General features: G+C 31.6%; 2 protein-coding genes across 2 annotated transcripts; one reads left to right on the top strand and one right to left on the bottom strand.

The window, feature by feature from the left end:
• The first annotated feature begins 10,845 nt into the window (after positions 1–10,845).
• On the top strand, positions 10,846–16,973 carry LOC128177524 (angiopoietin-related protein 7-like). Its single transcript, XM_052844249.1, has 11 exons — positions 10,846–10,968; positions 11,444–11,575; positions 11,671–11,813; positions 12,142–12,238; positions 12,327–12,497; positions 12,805–12,941; positions 15,307–15,439; positions 15,553–15,695; positions 16,044–16,140; positions 16,233–16,403; positions 16,687–16,973. Exons 1-11 carry the CDS (start codon positions 10,896–10,898, stop codon positions 16,932–16,934), a joined length of 1,545 nt encoding a protein of 514 aa, XP_052700209.1. The 5' UTR covers positions 10,846–10,895; the 3' UTR covers positions 16,935–16,973.
• Positions 16,974–19,023: 2,050 nt separating this feature from the next.
• Positions 19,024–22,136, bottom strand: LOC128178581 (uncharacterized). Its single transcript, XM_052845827.1, has 3 exons — positions 21,979–22,136; positions 19,863–20,012; positions 19,024–19,541 (listed from the first exon to the last, which is right to left on the bottom strand). The coding sequence occupies exons 1-3, from the start codon at positions 22,028–22,030 to the stop codon at positions 19,336–19,338; spliced, it is 408 nt and encodes a 135-aa protein (XP_052701787.1). The 5' UTR covers positions 22,031–22,136; the 3' UTR covers positions 19,024–19,335.
• Between the last annotated feature and the right edge of the window lie 2,498 nt (positions 22,137–24,634).

Raw genomic sequence — 24,634 nt, 5'->3', positions numbered from 1 at the left:
CTTGCATTGTCAGTGTTTTGACTTTTTTTCTTGAAATTTTCATGGACCATATCTTTAAGGGGAATTTTTATTCTAGAACCATTTTAACAAGAGCTTGGACTTTGGGTAGTTGTATCAATCGGCAATGTGACGTATGCCTGTCTATTTCACTGCTGGCCATTCAGTCATGGCTCTTAAAAATCAACAAGATTTTTCTGGCTTATGAGTGAAAACTACGTATTCGGTGTATATTTCGCTCGAAACCAGCGTCATTTTAAAAGAAATAGATATGACATCCTACTGCAAGTCCAAGGTCTTTTTTCTCCACTCTTCAGAGTCAGAGCAAGGAGTCAACAGTCTGTGAAAGGACTTTATGAACTGACCACATGACTATTGTAATTCAAATTGATTTATTGTAACACTTCCACAGTGTAAGATGTATCTCTCATATGTATTTCTATAACGCTGAATAAAAAAAATCAACATTTGAAATAATGGTGATACAACAAACTCTTTTTAAAGTTTGAGATGTGATGTTAAAATTGAAAACAAACATACCATATAATAATCATATGATATTATCAGCCATGGTATTTTTGTAGTCATGAATTCGCTATTTAAAGCTGACATGAATTCAGTAATACGCATTTTTTCCCATTATAACCTTATTTCTACGACTACTACCATATTAGTTTTCGATCATCGCTTCGTATAACGCCGAAAGTACTATTTATGCTTCAACGCATTTAGGTATTCCATTCACCCGTTAAAATTATGTGCGGCATGGTTATAAGTGTTCGATTGGTTTTGAGTCACGTGATTTAGATGTTTAAATAGTAGGACCATGCGGTAGCGCGGCACTCTAAGCTCACTTGCTAGTGAAGTGAGAAGAGAATGGCGAACGATATGGACAATAGTGATACTGAATTGGGTTTATTAAAAGGAGAAGCTGTTTCCTTGTTAAATTCGTCGTCAAATAAAGCATTGGAAATGCAGAGCCGTATAATTTTAAACTTCATAACGGGTCTCACGGAACAACTTGCTAAAAACAATACAGCGAACAGTACAGTGCACGTGACAGAGTGCGGACCAGCATTTGAATTCAAACAAAAGGGCACAAAATTCAATTTGGTTTCAATCAAGAAAGGATTTCAAAGTTTCTGAAATTGAGGGACTGTTAAAAAAGGTGATTGTAGTAAGGCGGCGCTTGTTATTACCGAGGAAAAGGCCTCTCTACAACAGAAAAATAAAATTCTAAAAATTGCCTACCTTCATGGCTTGGACACAGTGCATGAGTATCTCGACCGATAGTACTGAAGATACTGCTAAGCTTCGTTTTGCTGTGGGCCGTACTGCAAGAAAACGTTCGTTTAGAACCAGGCCGCATGACGGACGCAGAGGAAAGGTTGACTGCACTTAAGAACATGCGATATTTGCGAGAAAAATAAACTTTTAAAAGGAGGTTTTTTCTTTCAATTGCAGATATGGTCAACATCTAAACTGCAACTCTACGTAATTGCGTTAAATAAAAGTATGTTGTTACCAAGTACGAATTTGTTTTCTTAGGTGTGGGTAATCACGATTTCTTCAATCTCCATACGATAATGAGGACGCCGACTTTAATACTGACTTCATGCATAGTCAGCGCATGTTTGTCTATTGATCTCCGTTTAACAGTAGTGTATATTTGCACTATCAAAGTTATGTCAAATGAGATTAATAGACAAACATGCACTGATGGTTTAAATGAGAAAAAAACTGCTTCTTCTTACTTTCGCTTTCCCTGTTGTAACCAAGGGCTGATGCATTTTGAATATCATAATTCACCACGTGATTTCTCACCTCAGGTAACTTTTTGAATACAAAATTCTATTACGTGTAAGGTAGCATGTTATTTGCTATTTAGGACAATTTTTTCGAACATGTTAAGTTGAGAAGCATTGATTTATAGTCTTCTGTACTAACATGGGCGTGGGCTAATTGTTGAAACGATAGTAAATAGTATATTTGTACCACATAGAATAGATAGGGTTATGGTGAAAGAGTGATCACATAAATTTTGTACATGGCATTGTCATTCATGCTAGTTTAATTTTAGTACCATTCTAATGATGTCAGCTCCACCTCTCATGCATATCAATTATATAAATCTTATGTTTAATCAAAGGCAGATAAGCGAAAATTCTCCTTTTTTCGAAAGTTGTAAGGAGAAAAACATAGAATGAGCTTATTGCATCACAGTCTAAAATCTTAATTGATGTTGGAAATTGACTAGCCTCTTTAAAAAATTTAACAAAAGTGGTATTAGGTTAAGAAATAAACGCAACAGAAGCGACTGAAAAGGGCCTTATACCCGGTGCTAAGTGCAGTCATCCTTTCGCTCCCAATGACTTTTTCGTGGCTTTAGTCAATCGGTTAAAAGCGACTGTCGAGTAACGATTATTTAGTAGATTTTATCCACAGACTAAAAGAGTATAATTATGCAATTCTTAATTTTCATTTTCAAGTAATTTTTTAACAAAAGAAAAATCTAAAGGTTAATTTGGCAGTCTTTGGCATGGTGCATCAATTGCAAAACAATGTTTTGCTCCAAAATGTCGTGTTTACAGCCAAAACAAGTTTTCCGGTTAGTTTTAAAAAAATTAATGCGCCAGAGAGCGAGTGAATTGTTTTGTTAGCGGCTTTAAATAAAAATATGTCTGTCTAATAGAAAAAAATCAACAGTTGCGTTGAAATTTGAAACAAGCGTTATAAAATCAACCCCCTTCCCCTCATTACTTCTATGTGCAGCCAAACACCAATGCTTTGAAAAGTAATTCATGGAAATTCATGCACATTGTATATGAGCCCAAAACGCATCGTCTTGTTTAAAAAACACGTAATTAATGAGAAAGGAAAAAATTCAACACTAAATTTATTCGCAAACAAATAAAAAACCAATAGATTGGACAAAAGATGGCTCTCTGTGTAACTATTTGGTATAGCGGCCGCTTTTACTTTGACGCTGCTCGGTTTTTGTTTACTTTTGAAATTGCGCTACATGTATTTATAGTATCATTGGCGATTTGCTTGCCTACAGCCAGGGCTCTGCTTTCAGCAAAGCCCGACTAAAAATCATACAAAATAATTGAAAGCCGATATTGGTATCCTATTTGTGGAATCATAATTAATAGAAATTTTTATCAATGAAAAAAAAATGACAATAACAAACTGTCAACCATCTCAAAAATACGTAAAACGAAATAAAAATTCAAAGCAGAGCAACACGGACCTCTAAAAAGATAGAGGTAGGATCAGGTGCCATGGAGGAGTGAGCATCCTTTGCTGACCATCAAATAATTAATATATTTATGTGTCGAGCCACCTTCATATGTAAAATCATTGTGTCTTCCATGCCTGTACGTAAATAAAATTTTTTTATATCGCATCATATTTTTTTTATACCATTATACGCTCTGCTTCTGTAAACCTATAAAAAGATATTTATATACTGTATAAAATTGACTGTTATAATTACATGTACTGTGATATATATGAAGTGAAGTCATTATTTTTCCACATTAAATTAAGGGTTCCCTTTTAATATAATGAGGTCTACATCAAAATAGAGTGCGAATTTAGCAATTTTTCACTTTGTTTTCATTTTTATACATTTATACATGAAGGATATAGAAAAACAAGTAAAATATCAGCATTTAAAAAGGATCTATTTTCAATCTTTTCCAAGGTCTAGCTCGGTTGTGTTTTTACATTTTTGTCTCATAGATGTCTTTTAAAATGTAACAAATTACCAATAAATATGTTGTTGAGTTTTGTGTGCGAGAATTGGCACAAACAAATTACCAATTCATAGATGTATGTAAAGGCTGTTCCAGGTTCCGTTTTCGTCATTTTTTGACGATTTGTAACAAAAATACACATACATTACAGAACTACATTTGAAATTGATACAGGGGAAATATTCCAAGATTTCTGTATTGAAGTGATGTCTATATTGACCTTGATTTAGATAGATAAACAAGAACGAAAAAAAATCATTTACGGAAATTTATAATGGGAGATATAAACTCTTCATCTTTACTCGATTATGAAGTACTCGGTACACCTCGCACAGCTTTTCAACGTTATCAGCCGGGTAGTTTCATGGCTGCTGCAATGCAAAATCTCCGTAGACCCGATGGAGGGGCGTTTCAAATGGGAAACTTTGGATTTTTTTATTCATATTGTTGAATGTACATCTTTGAAACCAGATGTATTTATAAGTATCGAAGAATGATCGAGGACATCTTGGGACATTATATAAAGAACGTAATTTATTTTCTAAGAGTGTTATGCTCTTATCATGATACACCCAAGCTGAAGTGTGTAGTTGTTAAAACTGCTTTTTGTTAACGGTGACTGAATAACATTATTTACATTCACTTTCTTCTCCTCTATTAAATTGCATTGATTGATTTGAGTGATATTTACGCATAACACAGAAGACCCAATCACCAAATCTGGTGCGTATGAATACATTCAGTATTTCTCAATGAACATGACTGACTCTCCTCGCGACTTCAAACCGGATTACGACCTGATATTATACTTACGCTGATTAATATTTCGTTGTTGTGAATATTTTCTAAAAGTTAAATGACTTCAGTTGATTATTGTTTTAGTATACCAATTTAGTATACCAAAAGTCAAATTCATCAGATTACAGAATGAAAAGTAAAATTGTGTTACAATGATTTAAAACGCTGTGGACTATATTTGTCAGCATAATTCTACTGTTCCAATGGCTCTTCCGTTAATTGCACATTACTCCTTGAATAAGGCAGAGATTTTTTAAAATAAATATATTTGCAGAAAGGGAAAAAATGTTTTAAAAAACGTAAATATAAGCATTAAATCATTATTTTTTGAAAGATGTGTTCTCATAACTGCAACGGTGTGTGCAAACAAATTTTCATAACGGGCTAGCGCGCGTTATTCAATTTGTATGCACACACCGTTGCAGTTATGAGACCACATCTTTCAAAAAATAATGATTCAATGCTTAGATATATCATTCTTCGAAAGGAAAAGATGTTTAAACGGATCAATATAGATCAGCGTAAAAGAGAGAAGATAGGAAATATTGATTTCACTTAAATGTCCATATTTTCTTAAGGTGGATCTCTACACCAAATAAGTGTAGGAGATTTTTGTTGCATGCATTTGTTACCAATACTAGGCACAGTATTCAACAATAATATACCTCAAAATACAATACACTATTTTCTAGAGAATTTTTAAAATATCAGTCTGGTTCCAGATAACCCCTTATTTATCAAATTTTTAAACATTCCTGTTTTAAAATTCTTATGAAAGTGAAATGTTATTAAGTTTAGAAATGAAAAACAAAAAAATCATGAATGAAGTTTGTATGATTTTTATTGGAATCCACATAAAAATGAAACTAAAATATAAAAAAATTCTTTAAAGGCAAACTGCTGGACAAAATCCCACAAAAACCTGAAAATATAAACAATATTCGTATGTGAATGGGATGAAGAAAAGAAATTGAATGAAATTGAAAAATTAAAGGAAATACTTAATTATTGCAAAAATCTTGGTATGAAAGATCCTGTTTAAGAGTTGTCTTTCTTTATTTTACATGGTCTCAAATATCTTGGGATCAATTTTTTAATTAATAAAAATCACGAAGAAAAATTAAAAAAGGGAACAAGTTTATGCTAAATATGTAGATATTAGATAAGTAGTGCTTATGATAATGTTTGAAGCTGAAAAATCATATTATTGATGAATGCTTTTATATATATATATTTAACTCTTCAGAACAAAATATTAGTAGTTTATTATATTATAAATTGCCTTTTACTTTTTTTATATACAATAGCAATTATAAACAACAACCATACGCATATTAATACATACATTAGATGTCCATAGTGATACACATGCATGTATGGAAATGAAAAACATGCTCCTTTTCAGAATTCTGTCTTTCCCTCATTTGGCTTGCAAATCCGGGCTTTCACTGCTATTGCTACCTAGTTGTATCTATTTTAATCAAAATACATTAGTTTAATGTCAAAGTTTCAGTGAAAGTCTTTTACTGCAAATGTTTTTTTTAATTTGGGAAGTTAGGATCAATTCAAGAGATCGTACTACGGTACTTTCGTTTTATATTCATCGTACATATATAGTTTAAATGAAAATTTGACATCTGCTTACCTATATCGATAATCCGCCACATATGTATGATCGTCTGTTGCAGATGACATGACAAAAATGTGTTGCCAATAGCAGCAGAGCAGGGAAACTGTATATCATTTAGATTCCACGTTTTCCGTACAAAACAGCTGATAATCAATGTTAGTTAAAAGCTTTAAACAGGAAGAAAATTGACATATTTTCTAAGCGTTTTGGTGATTTCATTCCCATCTCACCTCCTTAGTTAGAAGAGTTCAATTAAACGGTGTATAGCTATTTTGTACCACGACATAATGTTATCAATCCGGAACACAATGGCGTTTCGAACGGAAGTCAGACATGTTTTGACGATGTAGCCTTCCACCTTAAAAAATTATATATACCTGAAAGCTTGCCCTAAACTTGTTGAGGCTTCTACGTGGTCAGGTTTTAATTTCAAAACGTCTTTAAAGACTTCAATTGCATTCTGTAAAAACAAAAAATATCCAAATGAAATACATTTAGTCATGACCCATTAGAAATACCAGTACGTACATGACCAAGTAATACATTCTAAATTCTTTCTTCTTCTCTTTTACCAGTTGATGGATCCACATGAGTGAACTTAATAATATTTGAATAATGCATTTTTATTTTTTCTAGTTTAGAATGCTTGGCTTACCCTGACTTTCCCCTGATAATACAGAGCCAATCCCAGATGAAAGTAAGAGCCCACATACAAGGAATTGTCTGTGTCCAGATTCCTCCTGAAATCTTCCTCTGCCTCCACGAAGTTCTATCAAAATCATACCAATGTAAATAAACTCTTCAGGTTTTGCAATAAATACTGTTACAAATGCTAAACTTGCTTACTATACCTCAGAGAATGTTTTTTTACGGAATCGAAACGGTAATTTAAAAAAACCCCAAATGCATTTGGTAACTAAGGAATAAGGAACAAGTAGAGTGTACATGAATAAAAAAATGGATGTACATGCAAGTTTTTAAAATTCTCATAAGCACTATAAATAGTTCTTACTTCCAATAAAAGGTGCACTATGCCTCGAATAAAAAACAAGCGTTTGGATGAACTGGACTTTGCAGCAATATTAAGATCTTTCAGAGCATCATTGAAATATTGAAGAGCTATGTATGACTGAAAAAAATACAAAAAAAATACATGCTAAATTATCAAATGAGATTTAACAATACAGTCAAACTTTGTTATCTCGAACTAGATGGGACTGTTTAAAAAACTTTGAGATATCCAAGTATTCGAGATATTGAGGGTAAAGTACTTAAAAAATAAGTGTTTGGGACTTCCAAATTCACTTCGACATATCCATTGTATTCGAGATATCAGTGTTTGAGATATCGAAGTTCAACTGTACTTTCTTCCTTATCTATCAAAAATATCAGCTTTACTTTCCACTCAGTGAGTATCTGAATAATTCAAAAGACAGACCTCTGCTCTCCTTTCATAAATCTCATGGTGGTTTTCATCTTTCATTATGGCCTCAGTGAATTCACGAACACTCTTTGCTGCATTCGCAATTTCCTTGTTTATAAAACAAAAATATTAAATGTTTCAGTTTATAGGCATAATCATACATTTACTTGCAAAGTATATTGGAATTTGTTTAGTAATGATTAAATGAAAGAATTTCAGAGAAATCTTAAGTATTACCTGAATACCCATTCTTTGATATACAATGCCCCTCCCATAATAAGCACCCACCAAGTCAGGGTGATACTGAAATCAATAAAAGTGTTTGATTTATACAAAAAACATGAAGTCCTTTTTTCTGAACTTTTTAAATATTTTAAAAGGTTCATAAATTCTCTGAGTGATAATGTACATGTCACTCTGAAATTAAAAACTACAAGTATCAAATTCAGTTTTTGAACCACAAGGTACATGTATACTTAAAATGTGAAATTTAAATGTTGATAAGCTTTTCTTTTCTTAAATCAAAGCAATTTTTTTTTACATGAGTGGACATAGGAGTGTTTGATAAAACCTATTATGTACCAGGTATACTGCCAAGTGCAGTAAGATAAACTGTATATCATTTAGATTCCACGTTTTCCGTACAAAACAGCTGATAATCAATGTTAGTTAAAAGCTTTAAAAAGGAAGAAAATTGACATATTTTCTAAGCGTTTTGGTGATTTCATTCCCATCTCACCTCCTTAGTTAGAAGAGTTCAATTAAACGGTGTATAGCTATTTTGTACCACGACATAATGTTATCAATCCGGAACACAATGGCGTTTCGAACGGAAGTCAGACATGTTTTGACGATGTAGCCTTCCACCTTAAACCTAAAATAAATTTGGTAATATTTGGTTTGCTTTTTCTCAGAAACTCATCAAATTTGCTGCTAAAGGAGAAGTGAATTTGTTTTAAAAAGTAGATTTTTGATTTTTCACACATTTAGCTTTCCCTCAATTGATTGTTATGTGTAGGAATTTGGAAATCAGTACTCTATAATGAAAACTAGCATGCAGGACATGTCTTCTTGTCAGAAAAATGTTACACAAAAAGATCAAATTTATTAGAAATAATGTTTAAAAAATAAAATTAATGAAATTGTCACAAGCTTCATAATAAGAGGTGAAAATTTTCAAATTATTACTTTTTATTAAGATAAAAAGATAAGGGGGGGGGGGAGGTGTGAACAATAAATTGTTTCTATAAGATTGCGTAAAGGTGTCCTACGAATCTCGGTTAAGTAGGAATCATTGGAATGGAATCATTGCTGGGTTTCTTTAACTTTCTTATATGGACGTATGTGGCAATGCACTTTGAAAAAACTACGCTCTTTGAAAAACATTTTCAGACTACGTTAATTTTAGACCAAAATCAACGCACTTTGAAAAAAAAAAATTTTTTCCAAAGTGGATTAATATCGTCGATATTATAACGCACTTTGAAAAACAAAATGGGAATCATGAAAATCATTAACCCATAGTTTCCAAAAAAAATTTTATCCTGTAAAAAAGAAAGTTTTTATCAATTTTAAGCGAAAAAATTGCACTTCTTGTAACAGTGAACATGTTTAAGTAAGGGACAGTATTTTTAACAAAAATAAAATACCAGCTAAGGTACTTCAAACGAAATCAAAACTTTTAAACCTGATGTGGTTTTCAAAACCTTACGATTTTCGGCAGTTATTGTCTTGATTATTGAAGTAATGATGATTTTTAAATGCTTTATTTTGTCAAACAACCAAGCATAAACACATTATTGGAAGCCACCGGCTAGGCTTGCTTACTGGTTATAGGCCAACTCATTTAACTTTTCTTGTTTCATGAATATTCATTATTCTCATTCCACTCATGTGGAGATTTCGAGTCTTTCTACACTGGACAAAATATTAAACAAACCTTTCTAGGCGAGGTTAGAGTCTTTACTGGTTAGGTGCAGAGGGCTAGAGCAACTTTGATAGTACGCAAATAGAAACTAATCATTCAGAAAGCCAACGAACAAGAATTCTATTTCGTTTCAGTCTGCTGTTGTTTCCTAAATGTTGTTTCTCAAGCTTAACAGTTTGTTGAAGCTGCTCAAGATAAAGTAATAATGAACCTAAACTTGTAGTTGTACTTAACTAAATTTCAATGCAAGGGCTGTTTTGTTTTAAAAAATTAAGTTATTTCTTAAGGAATTCATTAAACTTTTTTTTTTAACAAAATTTGAAATTCTATGACAACAATCAAACTTATAAACTTTTGTCACCATCCAAAACAACAGATTTAAGAACGGAAGTGACGTTTGTTTTCTCAATCGACCTTCTGACGGTTCCTAACTTGGCTGAAACGCTGTTATATGTTTTCCTTTTTATTCTTTCTCTCCATTTAATACTGTTCATTTACTAAACATCGCTTCAATATTCATTTTTTTTTCACCAAAAGTGTGGTCAGAAAATAACACGGATTATAATTAATTCATAGATAACGCCATCAAAATCTTCTTTTATGATCTACACTTTTTCCTCTTGACGGAGTTTTGAAAAGGAGTCAACCGTCTGCAATAGGACAGGTATTTATTTTTCAATATTGTATTAAAAGATATTCAACTTATAAAGTGTATTTCATTTTTAATGCTAATCAGCCAATTCTTTTTGAATGCGAGAATTTCAATGTGTCATGTTAGAATCTAAATTAGTCTTTCTACAACAAAATGATATCATCTGCAGAAAATCTGCTTAGTGCTGTTATTTGTTTTAACGCGTCTTTCGTGGGATCTATCAAAAACAGAGAAAGATAATGAGAGATTATCAGCTATTAGTATGCTTATCTAACCCACTTGACTTAAAATTTCTAAGAAAGTACCAGTCATTTATTCCGGGCAAATGGTATATGCATACTTTTGTTAACGATAAGAGAAAAAATAAAAAAATAAAAACTCAAATAGACTGTTCCTGTAATATAGTAATTCATTATACCAGTTTCAAGAATTGAAAATTAAATACATGTATTAATATTTTGCAACTGATTTATCTTATACAAAATATTGATCTAATTTGGAGGGTTATCTTTTTTAAAAATGAAAAAAGAAGAAAATCTAACTATGGATGAAATGAATGCATTATTAAATTACATTGATAGATTTGGTATCATTTTCAAATGCACCAGATATTTCATTTCATTATAATTACATACTTTAAGAATACATCAATACACAACAGTATAAAAAGTAGACTGTCGGTTGTATTTGGTCGACAACAATTCACAATGTGGCCACTTGTTGTTATCACGATGCTCATGTTGGGTGTTGATGCCAAGGGAATCAAACTTCACCTCTCAGGTAATTAAACCTGTAGATTGTCTTCAGTTGACAATTTTATTTACTTAATACTGATCTCAAATTTGCAAAAGTGTCTTAATAATTGAAGTTTACCCCTAGCTTATTGAGGGTTGATATTTTATGTAATGATTATAAACTCTGTGACTACAATATCTGTTTTATAAAAGCTCATCATAAAAAATTGATTTTGCTATTCAGTTAATTTAAATAACGGACAGATTAATGGCCAACCATAAAACTGGATATACCATTTTGATATTATTTTTCTTCTATTCATTCTATTATTTTCTCTACTATTCCATATGAATGACCTTTGCGACATTCAGTAAGTCCCTTATAATTATGTTATGATGATAATGGGGAGAACTAATATAGACTATGTTTGCCTGTTGTTCAATCCATATTCACCTATGTACTTATTTGTATATTTTTGGATAAAATACTTTAAAAAAAAATAACCATGCTGCATTTTCAGATGAGATGAAGTCCATGTTGGAGAAATCTAACTGGGACCACAAGGACACAGCATTGTCCATTCACGGTCCAATGACTCTGGATATCCAATCCAGCTTTAAATTGAAGGAAGGACAAGTCTTCCTTAAATCACGTACATACATTTTCAAAAAAAAGAAAAAAGAAGGACAAATTGGATAACAATTCAACAGTTTTCTTTTTAATTTTCATTTTGTTGAAACGTTTAAGGGGTCCATAGCAGATACAATGACTGTGCTGACATAAATAAACACAGACCGTTGAGTAGAGATGGAGTGTACACAATTTACCCAACCCAAGGAACAAACAAGACAGTTTTCTGTGACATGACCACTGATGGAGGGGGGTGGACGGTGAGTAGTCAGTAAAATTTGGGACAAAATTAGATGAATCAGAGCCAATTATTTTGGACTCGTTTATTCTTAAATGATACTTTTTCTACTGTAAAATTAATGTTTTGTTTCTGCACGATAATTTTGCAGAAATAAACTATAAAATAAAACTTATTTAAAATAAAATAAAATGGTATTTTTGTGAAATATTGTTTTAATAACTAATCTAGAATTCGTACAAAATTGCAAAAGTAACGATTTTTAAATTAAAAAAAACCCCACCAATACACAAATAATTCCAACACATCTCGATGTTGACTGTATTTCATTAAAATCGTTGTACTGGTAGGTTATACAAAGGAGAATTGACGGGGAAACAAACTTCTTCAGAAAGTGGAAAGATTACAAAAAAGGGTTTGGTCACGCTGAACACGAGTATTGGTTGGGTAGGTACAACTTTATGTACCGTTCTCATATACATGCATTATAAATGAATAGTACTGTGTAATTATTATAAATGTTTTGTTGTCTCAGGAAATGACGCCATTCATGAATTGACAAAAGATGAGAAACAAATTCTTAGAATTGATTTGATGAAATTTTCTGGAGAGAGGGCTCATGCAGTTTATTCGCAATTTTTTGTGGATAACGAGGCTAACAAGTATAAAATGACGCTTGGGAGTTTCAATGGAACAAAAGGTTTAGGTATGTTTAGAAAGAATTAGTTATTACAACATGTACGGTGCATACTTAATCCATGATAATAAAATAAGACCTATCATGCTAATTATCGTAATCTGTAAATAAAGAATAAATACTGGTATTGTTGAGTTTAGTACATGAAATAGAGAAACGTCAGTGTTTAAAATTTGTCTAAATAATCTTTATTCGGTCTATGTGTTCATTGTTAAGAAGACATTTAATATTCAGGCATACTTAAAACTTTCTAAATTCCTTATTTTTTACTCCAACCTGATGCATATAATACATGTATTTTTTCTTTCAAATTCAGGCGATAGTCTAAGACATTCTAACAACGCGTACTTTAATACTAAGGATAAAGATAATGACAACGACAAAAGAAACTGTGCAGAAATCAACAAAACAGCAGGGTGGTTCAATGCTGGGTGTTTCAATACCAATTTGAATGGGGAGTACCGAAAAGACTCCCAGAACAATGGCAGAGAATTAACTTGGTACCATTGGGGAAACACGTGGAGGTCGCTGAAGTCTGCGAAAATTATGATACGGCCAATGTAAACAGACTCGTCGAGTAAAATTGATAAAGAATAAAACCAAGCAATGATATAATAGTGTTTTATTGTTTGTCTTGTTTCGATACGAATCAGAATGAAATGTATTTCATTTAATGACAATACAACCAACTCTTTTTTAATTGATAAAAAAATATGTCATGTTAAAATCGAAATAATATAATTTACTTTCTACAACAAAGAATTGATTTCTTAATTTACTCACTACTAGTATATATAGAAATGTATTAATCTCGTATTAAATTTTTTAAAATATTGATCACATTCAAGAGAAAATGAGTTTTCGTTAATATTGAAATCTCCTAGTGGAATATTCGGAGCCTTTGGTTGAGCGATTGTCAAGTATTTAAAACTTTATGTCTTTTTTAAACAAAATAATGTTATTGTCACATACAACGTAAATGAAAATGAATATAGAATAAAGATCATTTTAAAAATACTCAAAAACTAATACATGTATGTGAGTGTTTGAATTAAACTTCTCTATAAAATGTTTTATTAAAATCAGTTTACAACACTCTGGTTTTCCTATTTTCATGTGACTTTCATAGTAACATGTAATTTTGTACAAACACCTTATCCAATAATTATAATGAATTGGTATTAAACACACATATCTGAGTGCAAGTTTTGTTCAAAATTGTGATTTACTAAAAAAAAAAAAAAGAGGCCTAGGACGCGTTAAAAAATATATTTTTAGAGGCAAAGTTGAATATTAAGAATACGTAAAATACGTTCTGTATAAGGAATATTGCTAAATCGGGGCGATTTTTAAATTGTAGTCCATCGAAAAGATATTTTTACCAAAATAGGGTTAACGTTTTACTTCACGTCCTGTGTTATTATGAAAAGATTAACCCTGGGTTGTTGTAGAAGACTTGGTTGTCACTAAAGAATGGATCTTTCTACGTGTGTGTAGTAGAAGAATTACCTCTTAGAAAATTATTTTTTAGTGGTTCGGGATTTATGATGTAACTGCATGATAATGAGTCCAATATTTCCCTTCCCCTTTTCTGGAGGAGACAAATAACAGATTTTCATTATTATAATAGAGATAACATTGTGTATTTCTTACCATTTTAACTGACGTACGTTGGCAGCACGAATGCGTTTGTTGTCCAGTCGTTCGATTGAAAACTTTTTACGTTGAAAACATAAAGCAAAGAGATCTAGTTTGTGCGAGTTAATTTCAATTAAAATTACAAGAAAGTTTCCTACCCTGTATACATGATTGAAGATTTCTAATTGAACAATACAATTATTCGACAAACCTTAGCTTACCATATAATATATTATCTTTAACGATGGTAGATTATTAAACGATTCAAATGTACAGAACCCCGTTGGTGATTAATGTTTTATTTGAAGGACACCAATTAAAGTAAGTATCTGTCGATCGCAAATAATTATTTAGAAGCCACCACATATTTTAAATAGCTTTACTTTCTCCACCTTTAAATAAAGAAAAAACATGCAAAAAATAAATAAAAAATCCAATAATTAAGCGGACAGTTATTTTTCATGTTTTATTTAATTTATATCATGTAAATAAGAATAAGGATATTACTTTTTAAAAATCAGTCAATAATTTGATATCATTTTCAAATGAACTAGTGTTCCATTTCATTATAATTACATACTTTAAAAATACATCAATACACAACAGTATATATGGCAGACTGTTGATTGTTCTAGGTCGACAACAATTCACAATGTGGACACTTGTTGTTATCACGATGCTCATGTTGGGTGTTGATGCCAAGGGAATCAAACTTCACCTCTCAGGTAATTCAACATGTAGAAAGTCTTCAGTTGACAATTTCTATTTACTTAATACTGATCTTAAATTTGCAAAAGTGTCTAAATAATTAAAGTTTACCCCTAGCTTATTGAGGGTTGATATTTTATTTAATGATTATCAACTCTGTGACAACAATATCATAAAAAATGATTTTGCTATTCAGTTAATTTAAATAACGGACAGATTAATGGCCAACCATAAAACTGGATATATCATTTTGATATTATTTTTCTTCTATACATTCTATTATTTTCTCTACTATTCAATATGAATGACCTTTGCGACATTAAGTTAGTCCCTAATAATTATATTATGATGATAATGGAGAGAACTAATATAGACTATGTTTGCCTGTTGTTCAATCCATATTCACCTATGTACTTATTTGTATATTTTTGGATAAAATACTTAAAAAAAAAATAACCATGCTACATTTTCAGATGAGATGAAGTCCATGTTGGAGAAATCTAACTGGGACCACCAGGACACAGCTCTGTCCATTCACGGTCCAATGACTCTAGATATCCAGTCAAGCTTTAAACTAAAGAAGGGACAAGTCTTCCTTAAATCACGTACATACATTTTCAATTAAAAAAAAAAAAAAAAAAAAAAAAAAAAAAAGGGAAAAATTTGATATCAATTCAACAGTTTTCTTTTTAATTTTCATTTTGTTGAAACGTTTAAGGGGTCCGTAGCAGATACAAGGACTGTGCTGACATAAAGAAACACAGACCGTCGATTAGAGACGGGGTGTACACAATTTACCCAACCCCGACGACAAAAAAGACAGCGTTCTGTGACATGACCACTGATGGAGGGGGGTGGACGGTGAGTAGTCAGTATATAACTAATCCAAACCCAATGATTCTGGTATAAATACTCATTTACCTACTGTTTTCTTGCAAAATAATTAACTGATACTTTTTCTAACTGTAACAATAAATGTTTTGTGCATAGATATTTAGCGGAAATAAACTTTAAAATAAAAATAACACAACAGTTTTGTTAAATATTGTTTAGATAACCTATTGCCAAAATTTATGCGGAAATCTAGACATCATTTAAAATTGTAAACGTTCCCACTAATTTGATTAGATTAAAAAAAAACCACTTCACAATTATTTCATCACATCCCAAAGTTAACTATATTTCACTTAATAATTGTTGTAATAATAGGTAATACAAAGGAGAATAGACGGTAAAACAAACTTCTTCAGAAACTGGAAAGATTACAAAAATGGGTTTGGTCACGCTGAACACGAGTATTGGTTGGGTAGGTACCACTTGATGTACCGTTCTCTTATATTACAGGTATAAATGAATTACATACGGTGTAATGATTATAAGTGTTTTTTTTTGTTACAGGAAATGACGCCATTCATGAATTGACAAAAGATAAGAAACAAATTCTAAGAATTGACTTGATGAAATTTTCGAGAGAAAAAGCTCACGCATTATATTCATCATTTTTTGTGGATAACGAGGCTAACAAATACAAGCTGACCCTTGGGAGTTTTAACGGAACCAAGGGACTGGGTATGTTGAATGTGAAATCGTTGTTACGCATATACCATAAAATTAAAATAAGAGTTCTTGCTGGGTATATTTACAATCTAATTAAAATTAGAACTTCCATCCGCTCCCCGGTTTTCGATATAGCGTATCGTAGAGGAGCGGAATTACAAGTCTAATTTTAATTAGATTGGGTATATTTACATTTGTTGTTTCTTATAAGCAATCAGAAAGAAATTTTAAAATAGTCGGTTATGCTGAATTTGGTGTAAATTACAACGTGTGCACTGTATTTTTTTTACTTAAGGAGATAGTATGCAGAATTCCAACAACACATATTTTAGTACCAAAGATAAGGATCATGATCACTATAAGGAAAATTGTGCAGCAACCTTCAATTCAGCAGGGTGGTTCAGTTCCACATGTTTCTATACCAATTTGAATGGAGAGTATCGAAAAAACTCACGTGTCGATGCAAAGGAATTATGTTGGTACCATTGGGGAAACACTTGGAGGTCTCTGAAGTCAGCGAAAATGATGATAAGGCAATTGTAAATAGACTTGTTGCGTCAAATTAATAAAGAATTAAACCAAGCAGTGATTTCATATTTTATTGTTTGTCATGTTTTGATAGGGCTTAGTAAATACATGTAATTTAATACTTACCCAACTATTACTTATTACATATGATTTGATTAACGTTTGCATTTCCTCCGAACATAACATTTGAAATTTGAAAGAGAAAAATGATTATCGAATTTTTTCAACGTTTTAAAGTTATATGTATAGAACGGCAAACTTGTGGTTATCAAAGTACAAACAGGCCTATATTCATCAGAATAAAAAAAAAACTTTTAAAATCTTCATATAGATTAAAAAAATAATAGAAGTCCTAAAAACGGACATGTATTCATTAAGATAAGAATTATATTCAGTTGTCTGATAAGTTGACTTAAAACGTTCATATGTGCACAATTTTTCATAAAATAAGAAATGCATGGAGTAAACCATTGACTAAATTGATATTTTGTTAGTGCTGTTTCTTTGAATAAGGCCTTTTGCTGTAAATTGGACACTCACTAGCATGGTACACTGTCGTATGAGAATGCATGTACGAGATCCTATTTCAATCCCTTATCCGAAATAGCTGACATTATCTTGGCTTGTTTAACGATTTTGATATTTTCAATGCCAGAAAAACGTCGTTTTTCTGGCAGGTAAAATACCAAAATCGTTGGAAAAGGCCAGGAAAGCATTTGGTATTTCGGACTATTCGATCCCATGATCTTTGAAATAAAAAAGTTTTTCAGAGTTAATGTTTATCGGATATGTGCAGTTTATTAATCTCGTATTAGTTTCATTAAAAATTGCCATGTACAAGAAACATGCACATAATAGGTAGTCTAACTATTGCATACAATATGTAATTAAACATTAAGGTCATTATCATTTTATCAAACTTTTAAGAGTTTATCAAAAAAGAAAATTACTTTCATTTATGTTTCATTGTTGCAAAAATATAGTGTATTTTACACAACAGTATATTATCAGAATACTGGGATAGAAAATCATAAAGCATTTAAAGGGGCATGTGACGATTTTGGTCAAATTTTATTTTTCTGTGTTTAATTTTTACAATGCTTTATGAATGCAATTCTAAAGATCAAATGAATCTTGAGAGTCAGTCGTAGAGATATAAGCAAGGGCTCGCAACTCTTTGTCATGTAAACAAGGCTCGTGTCCTGTTTTTGTTTACATGGGTTCAACATACCAGTAAAAATCTTTTTCAAACTTATTTGTATATCTTCTTATTCATTTTAAGCATAAATAAAAATTTCCTAACGTTAAACACATTATTTTTGGTCTAAAACTGGAATTTACATTTCAGTATTCAAAATGTAAACAAAAGCTTTGTTTACATAGCAAAGAATTATCATCTCACTTTTAACACCACGACTGACACTCAAATTTTGGTCAACCATTACAAATGACTTACTAAAGCATTGTAAACATTAAAAACGGAAAAATAATTTTTGACCAAAATTGTGACCATGCCCCTCTAAACTATCGCCAATAAATTAGGCATATTCCAAGTGCTTCACATATGACTTATACGTACAATATTTTTCGGCCTAATGATTTCACTTTAATGAAAGAAATTTACTCAATAACATTTCTGAATCGTGATAGCTTAACTCCCTTGTTATTTAAAAAGCTTGCACCTTATTCCTATCTAAATATTCGAAATATCGTTTTGGTTTATACAAAATAAAGCCCTTATATTATATTAAATGCATTAAGAAAGTGAGCAAAATAAATTAATCATGCTACTTTTTAATAAACACATATTTTCATGTTCAAAAGTGCATCACAATAATTTTATCGATATTTTCATCTGAGAGATGCACCTTAACTTTGATAGAGTCCTAGCTAATCTAAGTCATACCCTAATTAGTCCACTTTATAAAAATGGTGCACGTTGTTCAACAACAGAAAAAGTCTGTCATAATTGATATATCGTCAGTGCAATAAATTGAGAGAATTCAGTGATGCCCTGCAATTATATCCTCTTGCAAGTGACATATTGCTGCAAGTGATATTTGCATCGCACTTGCAATCGATTAATGAAACAAAAAAAAGTCTCTATGTTGTAGCTAAAGTTTTATTACCATAACGGTAGTATTCAGCAAATTCATTACAATATATAAACCTCACATTTATGTTTCAAATGATGGCGAGCAATTAGAAAAGTTATGCATGGTGTAAAACAGTCGATTGCATATTGAATTACTAATTGTAAAAAATGTGAAGCATTCATATGTAAAAAAAAAATATCAGTTCTCATTATGAATGATAGTAACATATATACATGTATAGTATATAATTTTTCTTTAATTTCATTGTGTCTTCCGAAATTCAGCGCGTCATAAAATTTTCTTCATTACTTGTTTATTGTCTAGTAACTTTTTCTGAATATGTAGGCAAACAATACAGCAATGGTTAACAATGAAATACAGAGACTGCTTTTGTCACTGCCATTACACCGGCTGGATTTGCAATAGCACACGGTAAGCTGGTTCATTTCCTGACAAGTGGCCTCTGGATTCCAAGTGTAGTTCTGATTGCTTCGATCAGCTACGCATTTTCTTACGACAAGTGGTGCTATGGATAAATAAAAGGATTAAAATAATACAGAATCGTATACTAGTAATAAAAACATTAAACTTCTGTACAATTGATTTTTAACATTTAATAATAATGTATATCAAGACTCGAATGATGCTGTACCTTATCAATATAACTAATCAAAGCATTGTAAAATTGCCTCTCTAACTATTTTTTTTAAAAAGAATGATGTTTAACAAAGAGTTAAGAAAGTCTAAGAGAGTATAATACATGTATTATCCGGTGAATACAAATACATTACAAGCGGTGTCTCGTCAAATTGGATCTCGTTAAAACCAAAGTGGACCGAATACTTACGGGATCGAATGTCTTCAGTGCTGACTGTTTTCCCGCAGTAAGTTTCCTCAGGTTCACACTTGACGAGGTATTTCTCTTGATTTGCTGTGAAGGGGTCTCCACACTCTTTGTCAGTCGCCGAGTCGCATGTTATACAGTTTAAAGCATAGCCTGTTAAAAAAAATCAAGTACCTAAATGCAGTACTGGCGCTTATAAAAGAGGTTTGTTTCTCAACTTTGGAGAGGATGTTAAAAAAAATCTATTTTGATATGTCTTCCAAAAAATACTCAAGTTTTAGTCTAATTTTATATTTTGCATTCTACAATGTCTCTTTAATTAATTTCACTAAAATGGGTCAAGATAAGACCAGGATTTTCATGAAGATAACGGTATTTTTTTTTTAATATACATGTATTCATAACTCATAAATTAAAATAACTATAAATTATCTTATATGAAATTTCGATTCGGCCTTGGATTCGTCAATCTTGAAACAGAAAGTTAGACCTTGAAGAAATTCGTAGTCTGTTTCACCCGAGACAAAAACAATCAATGCTGTGGAATGGTTTAAATAAAGCCCCACAGTGTTGTGTGCTTTTACTTTCCTTGAAAAAAGCACACAATTCTTCAAAATTATAAAATTAAATAAATTTGAATATGAGTTGGTTTTGATCGACAATATATATATATATATATATATATATATATATATATATATATATATATATATATATATATATATATATATATATATATATATATATATATATATATACAGTAACGTCAACGCGGATCCCGTATTTTCCGCGCAACCCCGTGTGTGTATATATATATATATATATATATATATATATATATATATATATATATATATATATATATATATATATATATATATATATATATATATATATAGACACACACACAAATACACACTCGTACATGTAACTTTAACACAGTAACAGCATCGTGATTAGCTCAACTTGATTTCATAAAACATTTGGTGTGAGCAAAGGAACGAAACAATGACAAGTGTTTTATAATTGTCTCCTCGAAAAATTTACTTCGGTTAAAAAAATGTACCTAGAACCGCTGGCTATTGTTTGTACTTGTTAATCGGAACCGGAGACAGAAAAAGAAATCATGTCACCGCTCATCAAAGTTAAACATTGCGACAAAGGTTACAAGGACTTAATGTTCTACCTTTCCCAAGGGTAATATAAAGGACGATTCAACGAATTAATTGCTTGGAGGCAACATTTGTAATTCAAATGACATGTCAGCAACTATAATTCATATCTTCTATTGTTTCAAAATGCAAAATTTGAAACTATGTACCGGCGTCTCTGTTTGTCAGTCTCTCTCCTCTCTCTCTCTCTCTCTCTCTCTCAAACAAAAGGTGACCCCTAAGATATTTGTGTAAGGACAACGTGTCAACATGTGTCTTTCAATCTTTCAATTGTACAATACAGGTTCAAAACAATTACTCCTTAACGGTTAGTTACTATACATATAAAAGACATGTGTATTCAGTAGAATTTGATCCTTAAAACTAAATACACGTATCGTGAGCAACGTCTGCATGACAAAAGGTGAATGCAGTATGTTGTAAAATTTTGTGCAGATTTCATTTGTAAAACTAGGCCCAAATTTGAAAAAGAATCAATGAAATCTATAAAACATAACACTATGTATTACTGCTCAATTACTTCCTTTTTTGTGAGTGAAATCGGAGATATGAACTTAAATATGCAGTGGTTTGATATTTGTATTGAAACCTAACGTACCTATACAGAGAGGCATAAATACAACAGCCGATCATATACCTTTTATATTATATTTTTATAGAGTATATCATCTACGTATCCGGCATTATACAGTTGGATTGATCATAACGGCTTTTATAACATGGGCCACCTTATAGCGAACCAGAACAATACATAAATGCCCATTTAAAAAAAAAAAATAGGAAAACTTTTTTAAAGTGAAAAAACTATGTTAGGAGATATGAGCGAAAGTCAAAAATGGTGTTATAAGTTTGACCTTTAATCAACATTGATTAAAATTAGCCGTTTATGCACATTCTTCTGACAAAATAACTAATCATCAAAATGCCAAAATATATAAATGTCTTACCTGATGTGAAACAAACTGCTACAAGCAAGGCAATCGTCAAGTATTTCTCCATATTTAAAAGAAAGATGTGTGTATAAAACCTCCTGTAGAGACCGACGAAGAAATACAACTGAAGGTCGTTTGAAAGTTCTGCCTTGGGGCTACGTAGATTCAGACCGAGGCGGTCGGGCACAAATCTGACAGCGTTAACTAAGACTACTGTGATTCGTCAGACAGCACAGTCAACAATTTGTTAAGATGACAACAAAATTGAGCTCCTGCATATTGCACAGGTTTAATTTATTAAATCAAGAAAAAAAGGCTTTTAACATATTTTTGTTTTCTTTGTCAGAGTATACGGTATTTATTGCTTGATCTTAATGGTCATCCTTTTTTCCGGTCGATTTATCTTGGTTGTCCTTTTGACCTTTGACCTAGTCAGGTGGGTTTGACTATTTTTCAGAGCTATTTACAGCTTCATAAAACAGTTACTTCATATTTCAAACTCGGTCAATTTAGCTAGGTAAGCAAACCTTTTCTTTATGAAACTTTTGCTTGTAGGACGATATGAACTCTACAAAAATATATTTTCATACACGTTGCGATTTTTTCATGCATGTACTTTAAATAGTATACAATGAGATATAATTGCAATTTTTTTTTCATTGAACACAGTCTATAGTTCAGTTCAAAAACTGTAACAAAATAGGCCAGGTAGTAAATTTTAAATGAACATTCATGGAAGTACTAGTATACTAAGGCTAGTTTTTTGGGGGGCAAACATGTACTATCAATTGATGGGTAAATTTTTTTAAAACATTTGTCTTTTACTTCTCAATATGAGCTGTATTTTTTAGAATTTTATTTTGCGGTAAATACCTGCTAGTATGATAAATTTTGATGTAACTTAAACTTTTATAATAAACAAGATTTGAAAAAACCATAACTTCTTGTCAGATGAAAGATTTCTCTTCTAAGGAATATTATTAAGGCTTCTAAACGACTTTCCCAACAAAAATATTGCTGAAAGAAATTTAAAAACCATGATTTCTTTTGTCACTTACGTAGAAAATAACATTTTCGTAAAAAAAAAATTTCGACATGAAAATGCAGCTCATATTGCTTTAAGTAATTAAAGCACAATAAATAACTATATTTATTTTGAAAATTCACAAAGTGGTTCGTAGTTTTAAAATTCGCAAAGAAAGAGCACTTGTTATCTCGAATGATTGAATCGTATTTTTCGCTCACAAATTTCTTCTCGAGCGACTCGCATCACTTCGCTTTATTTCGTGCGCTCGATTATCTTGTTTGTTCGCGCTGTAGATGAAATACGAGGGTATTCTCTTTTGAGAAGTGAACAAGCATAGCCTACATCCTACATGTAGGCTATGCCTGTCCACTTCACAAAAGAGAATAATACGAGGATTGTTCCAAAAGTAATGTCACACTATGCACCGCGTTTCATAATGGCGCAGTATTGGATAAAATAATACATCAAAGCTTTCCTTATCAAAATTCAAATTTGAAGTAAAATTTTGATTAAATTTTGTTGAAGACTTACAAGATATTGATGTTTATAGCATGATATATATACGTGACATCACCCCGCGTCATGAATTTACGTCTTTTTTAAGGTGTGTATTTATGAAAAATTACATGCTTAAAAATTTGGAAAAGCCCCAAACAACACAATATTTTGAAACAGATTTTCTAACTGTTTTGTCTCTAGATCAAGGAATTAAAAGAGTGGACATGCGAATAGTAATACGAGGCACTTTTTGCTTCGATGCATGGATAGGTATTGCTAGAAAATTTACTGGAATTGATATATCAACCTAAAATTGAGAGCGAGTGAACAGGGTACCCTTAACGTGGTTCCAATATCTAATAAAAGCATACATATGTATGTCATGTTAACATTCGGGATATAAAGGTAGCGACATTGCAGAAAAAATACATTACCCGCGATATCGGGTTATGATCGCGGGTTATGTAATTTTTTTCTGCAATGATCGCTACCTTCATAACCCGCATGAATCATCAAAGAAAGAATTTTTAACATCTTTTTTTTAATAGCTAATTGATTATGAAAAGTAAGTAAAATTCACTAAATACTGTTAATATACGAAAGTACGTTAGATAAAAGAAACCGCCAAATCGTCTCCTGTGAGACTTTAAGGGAATCGTCATGATTATACCGTGCAGTCTCATTAAACAGGGCGTGTCGATATATGTCCTGTCGGTTTCAGCCGCTATAGATTTCGACCAATCGATGAACGGGGATTGGCTGTTTCTATAGAGCTATGACTTAACTACATGTATAAGTTTCCGTAAGAAATAAAGGGAATAATACTTGGTTGGTGTAAATATTGCACAATAAATAATATCCAATATACTACCCCATCGATTACAAAAAGAGTAATTAGCCACTTTATGATAAAAAATGGGGGGGGGGGGGGGGGGGGGGGCTGTAAAATAGAGCATCGTGGCCAATTTTTATAGAGTACTAAATTTCGAAATTCTTCCAGAACGCCAAAGATCTAGAAATGAAGTCGCTACATGTAGCATGCGGCGACTATCCTTACCTCACGCTCTGCAAAATATCTTCAGAAATATTTGTTATAATGCGTTAAAATTTTCAGATCTAAATTGAAATAGGTAGATATTTCGAAGC

This window comes from Crassostrea angulata, chromosome 3 (assembly GCF_025612915.1).
Source record: "Crassostrea angulata isolate pt1a10 chromosome 3, ASM2561291v2, whole genome shotgun sequence".
In the NCBI taxonomy this organism is placed as follows: domain Eukaryota; kingdom Metazoa; phylum Mollusca; class Bivalvia; order Ostreida; family Ostreidae; genus Magallana; species Magallana angulata.
Note: the sequence above shows the minus strand (reverse complement) of the source record. Positions and strands in the feature narration are given on the sequence as shown.

What these genes read in the sequence shown, in the direction of transcription:
- LOC128177524 (XM_052844249.1), top strand. Translation starts at nt 10,896, where the DNA reads ATGTGGCCACTTGTTGTTATCACGATGCTCATGTTGGGTGTTGATGCC. An exon ending in TGAACACGAGTATTGGTTGG is followed by an intron (nt 12,239 to 12,326) that starts GTAGGTACAACT and finishes TTGTTGTCTCAG; the next exon opens with GAAATGACGCCATTCATGAA. An exon ending in ACAAGTCTTCCTTAAATCAC is followed by an intron (nt 15,440 to 15,552) that starts GTACATACATTT and finishes GAAACGTTTAAG; the next exon opens with GGGTCCGTAGCAGATACAAG.
- LOC128178581 (XM_052845827.1), bottom strand. Translation starts at nt 22,030, where the DNA reads ATGGAGAAATACTTGACGATTGCCTTGCTTGTAGCAGTTTGTTTCACA. An exon ending in AGCAGTTTGTTTCACATCAG is followed by an intron (nt 20,013 to 21,978) that starts GTAAGACATTTA and finishes TTTTTTTAACAG; the next exon opens with GCTATGCTTTAAACTGTATA. An exon ending in CACTGAAGACATTCGATCCC is followed by an intron (nt 19,542 to 19,862) that starts GTAAGTATTCGG and finishes ATTTATCCATAG; the next exon opens with CACCACTTGTCGTAAGAAAA.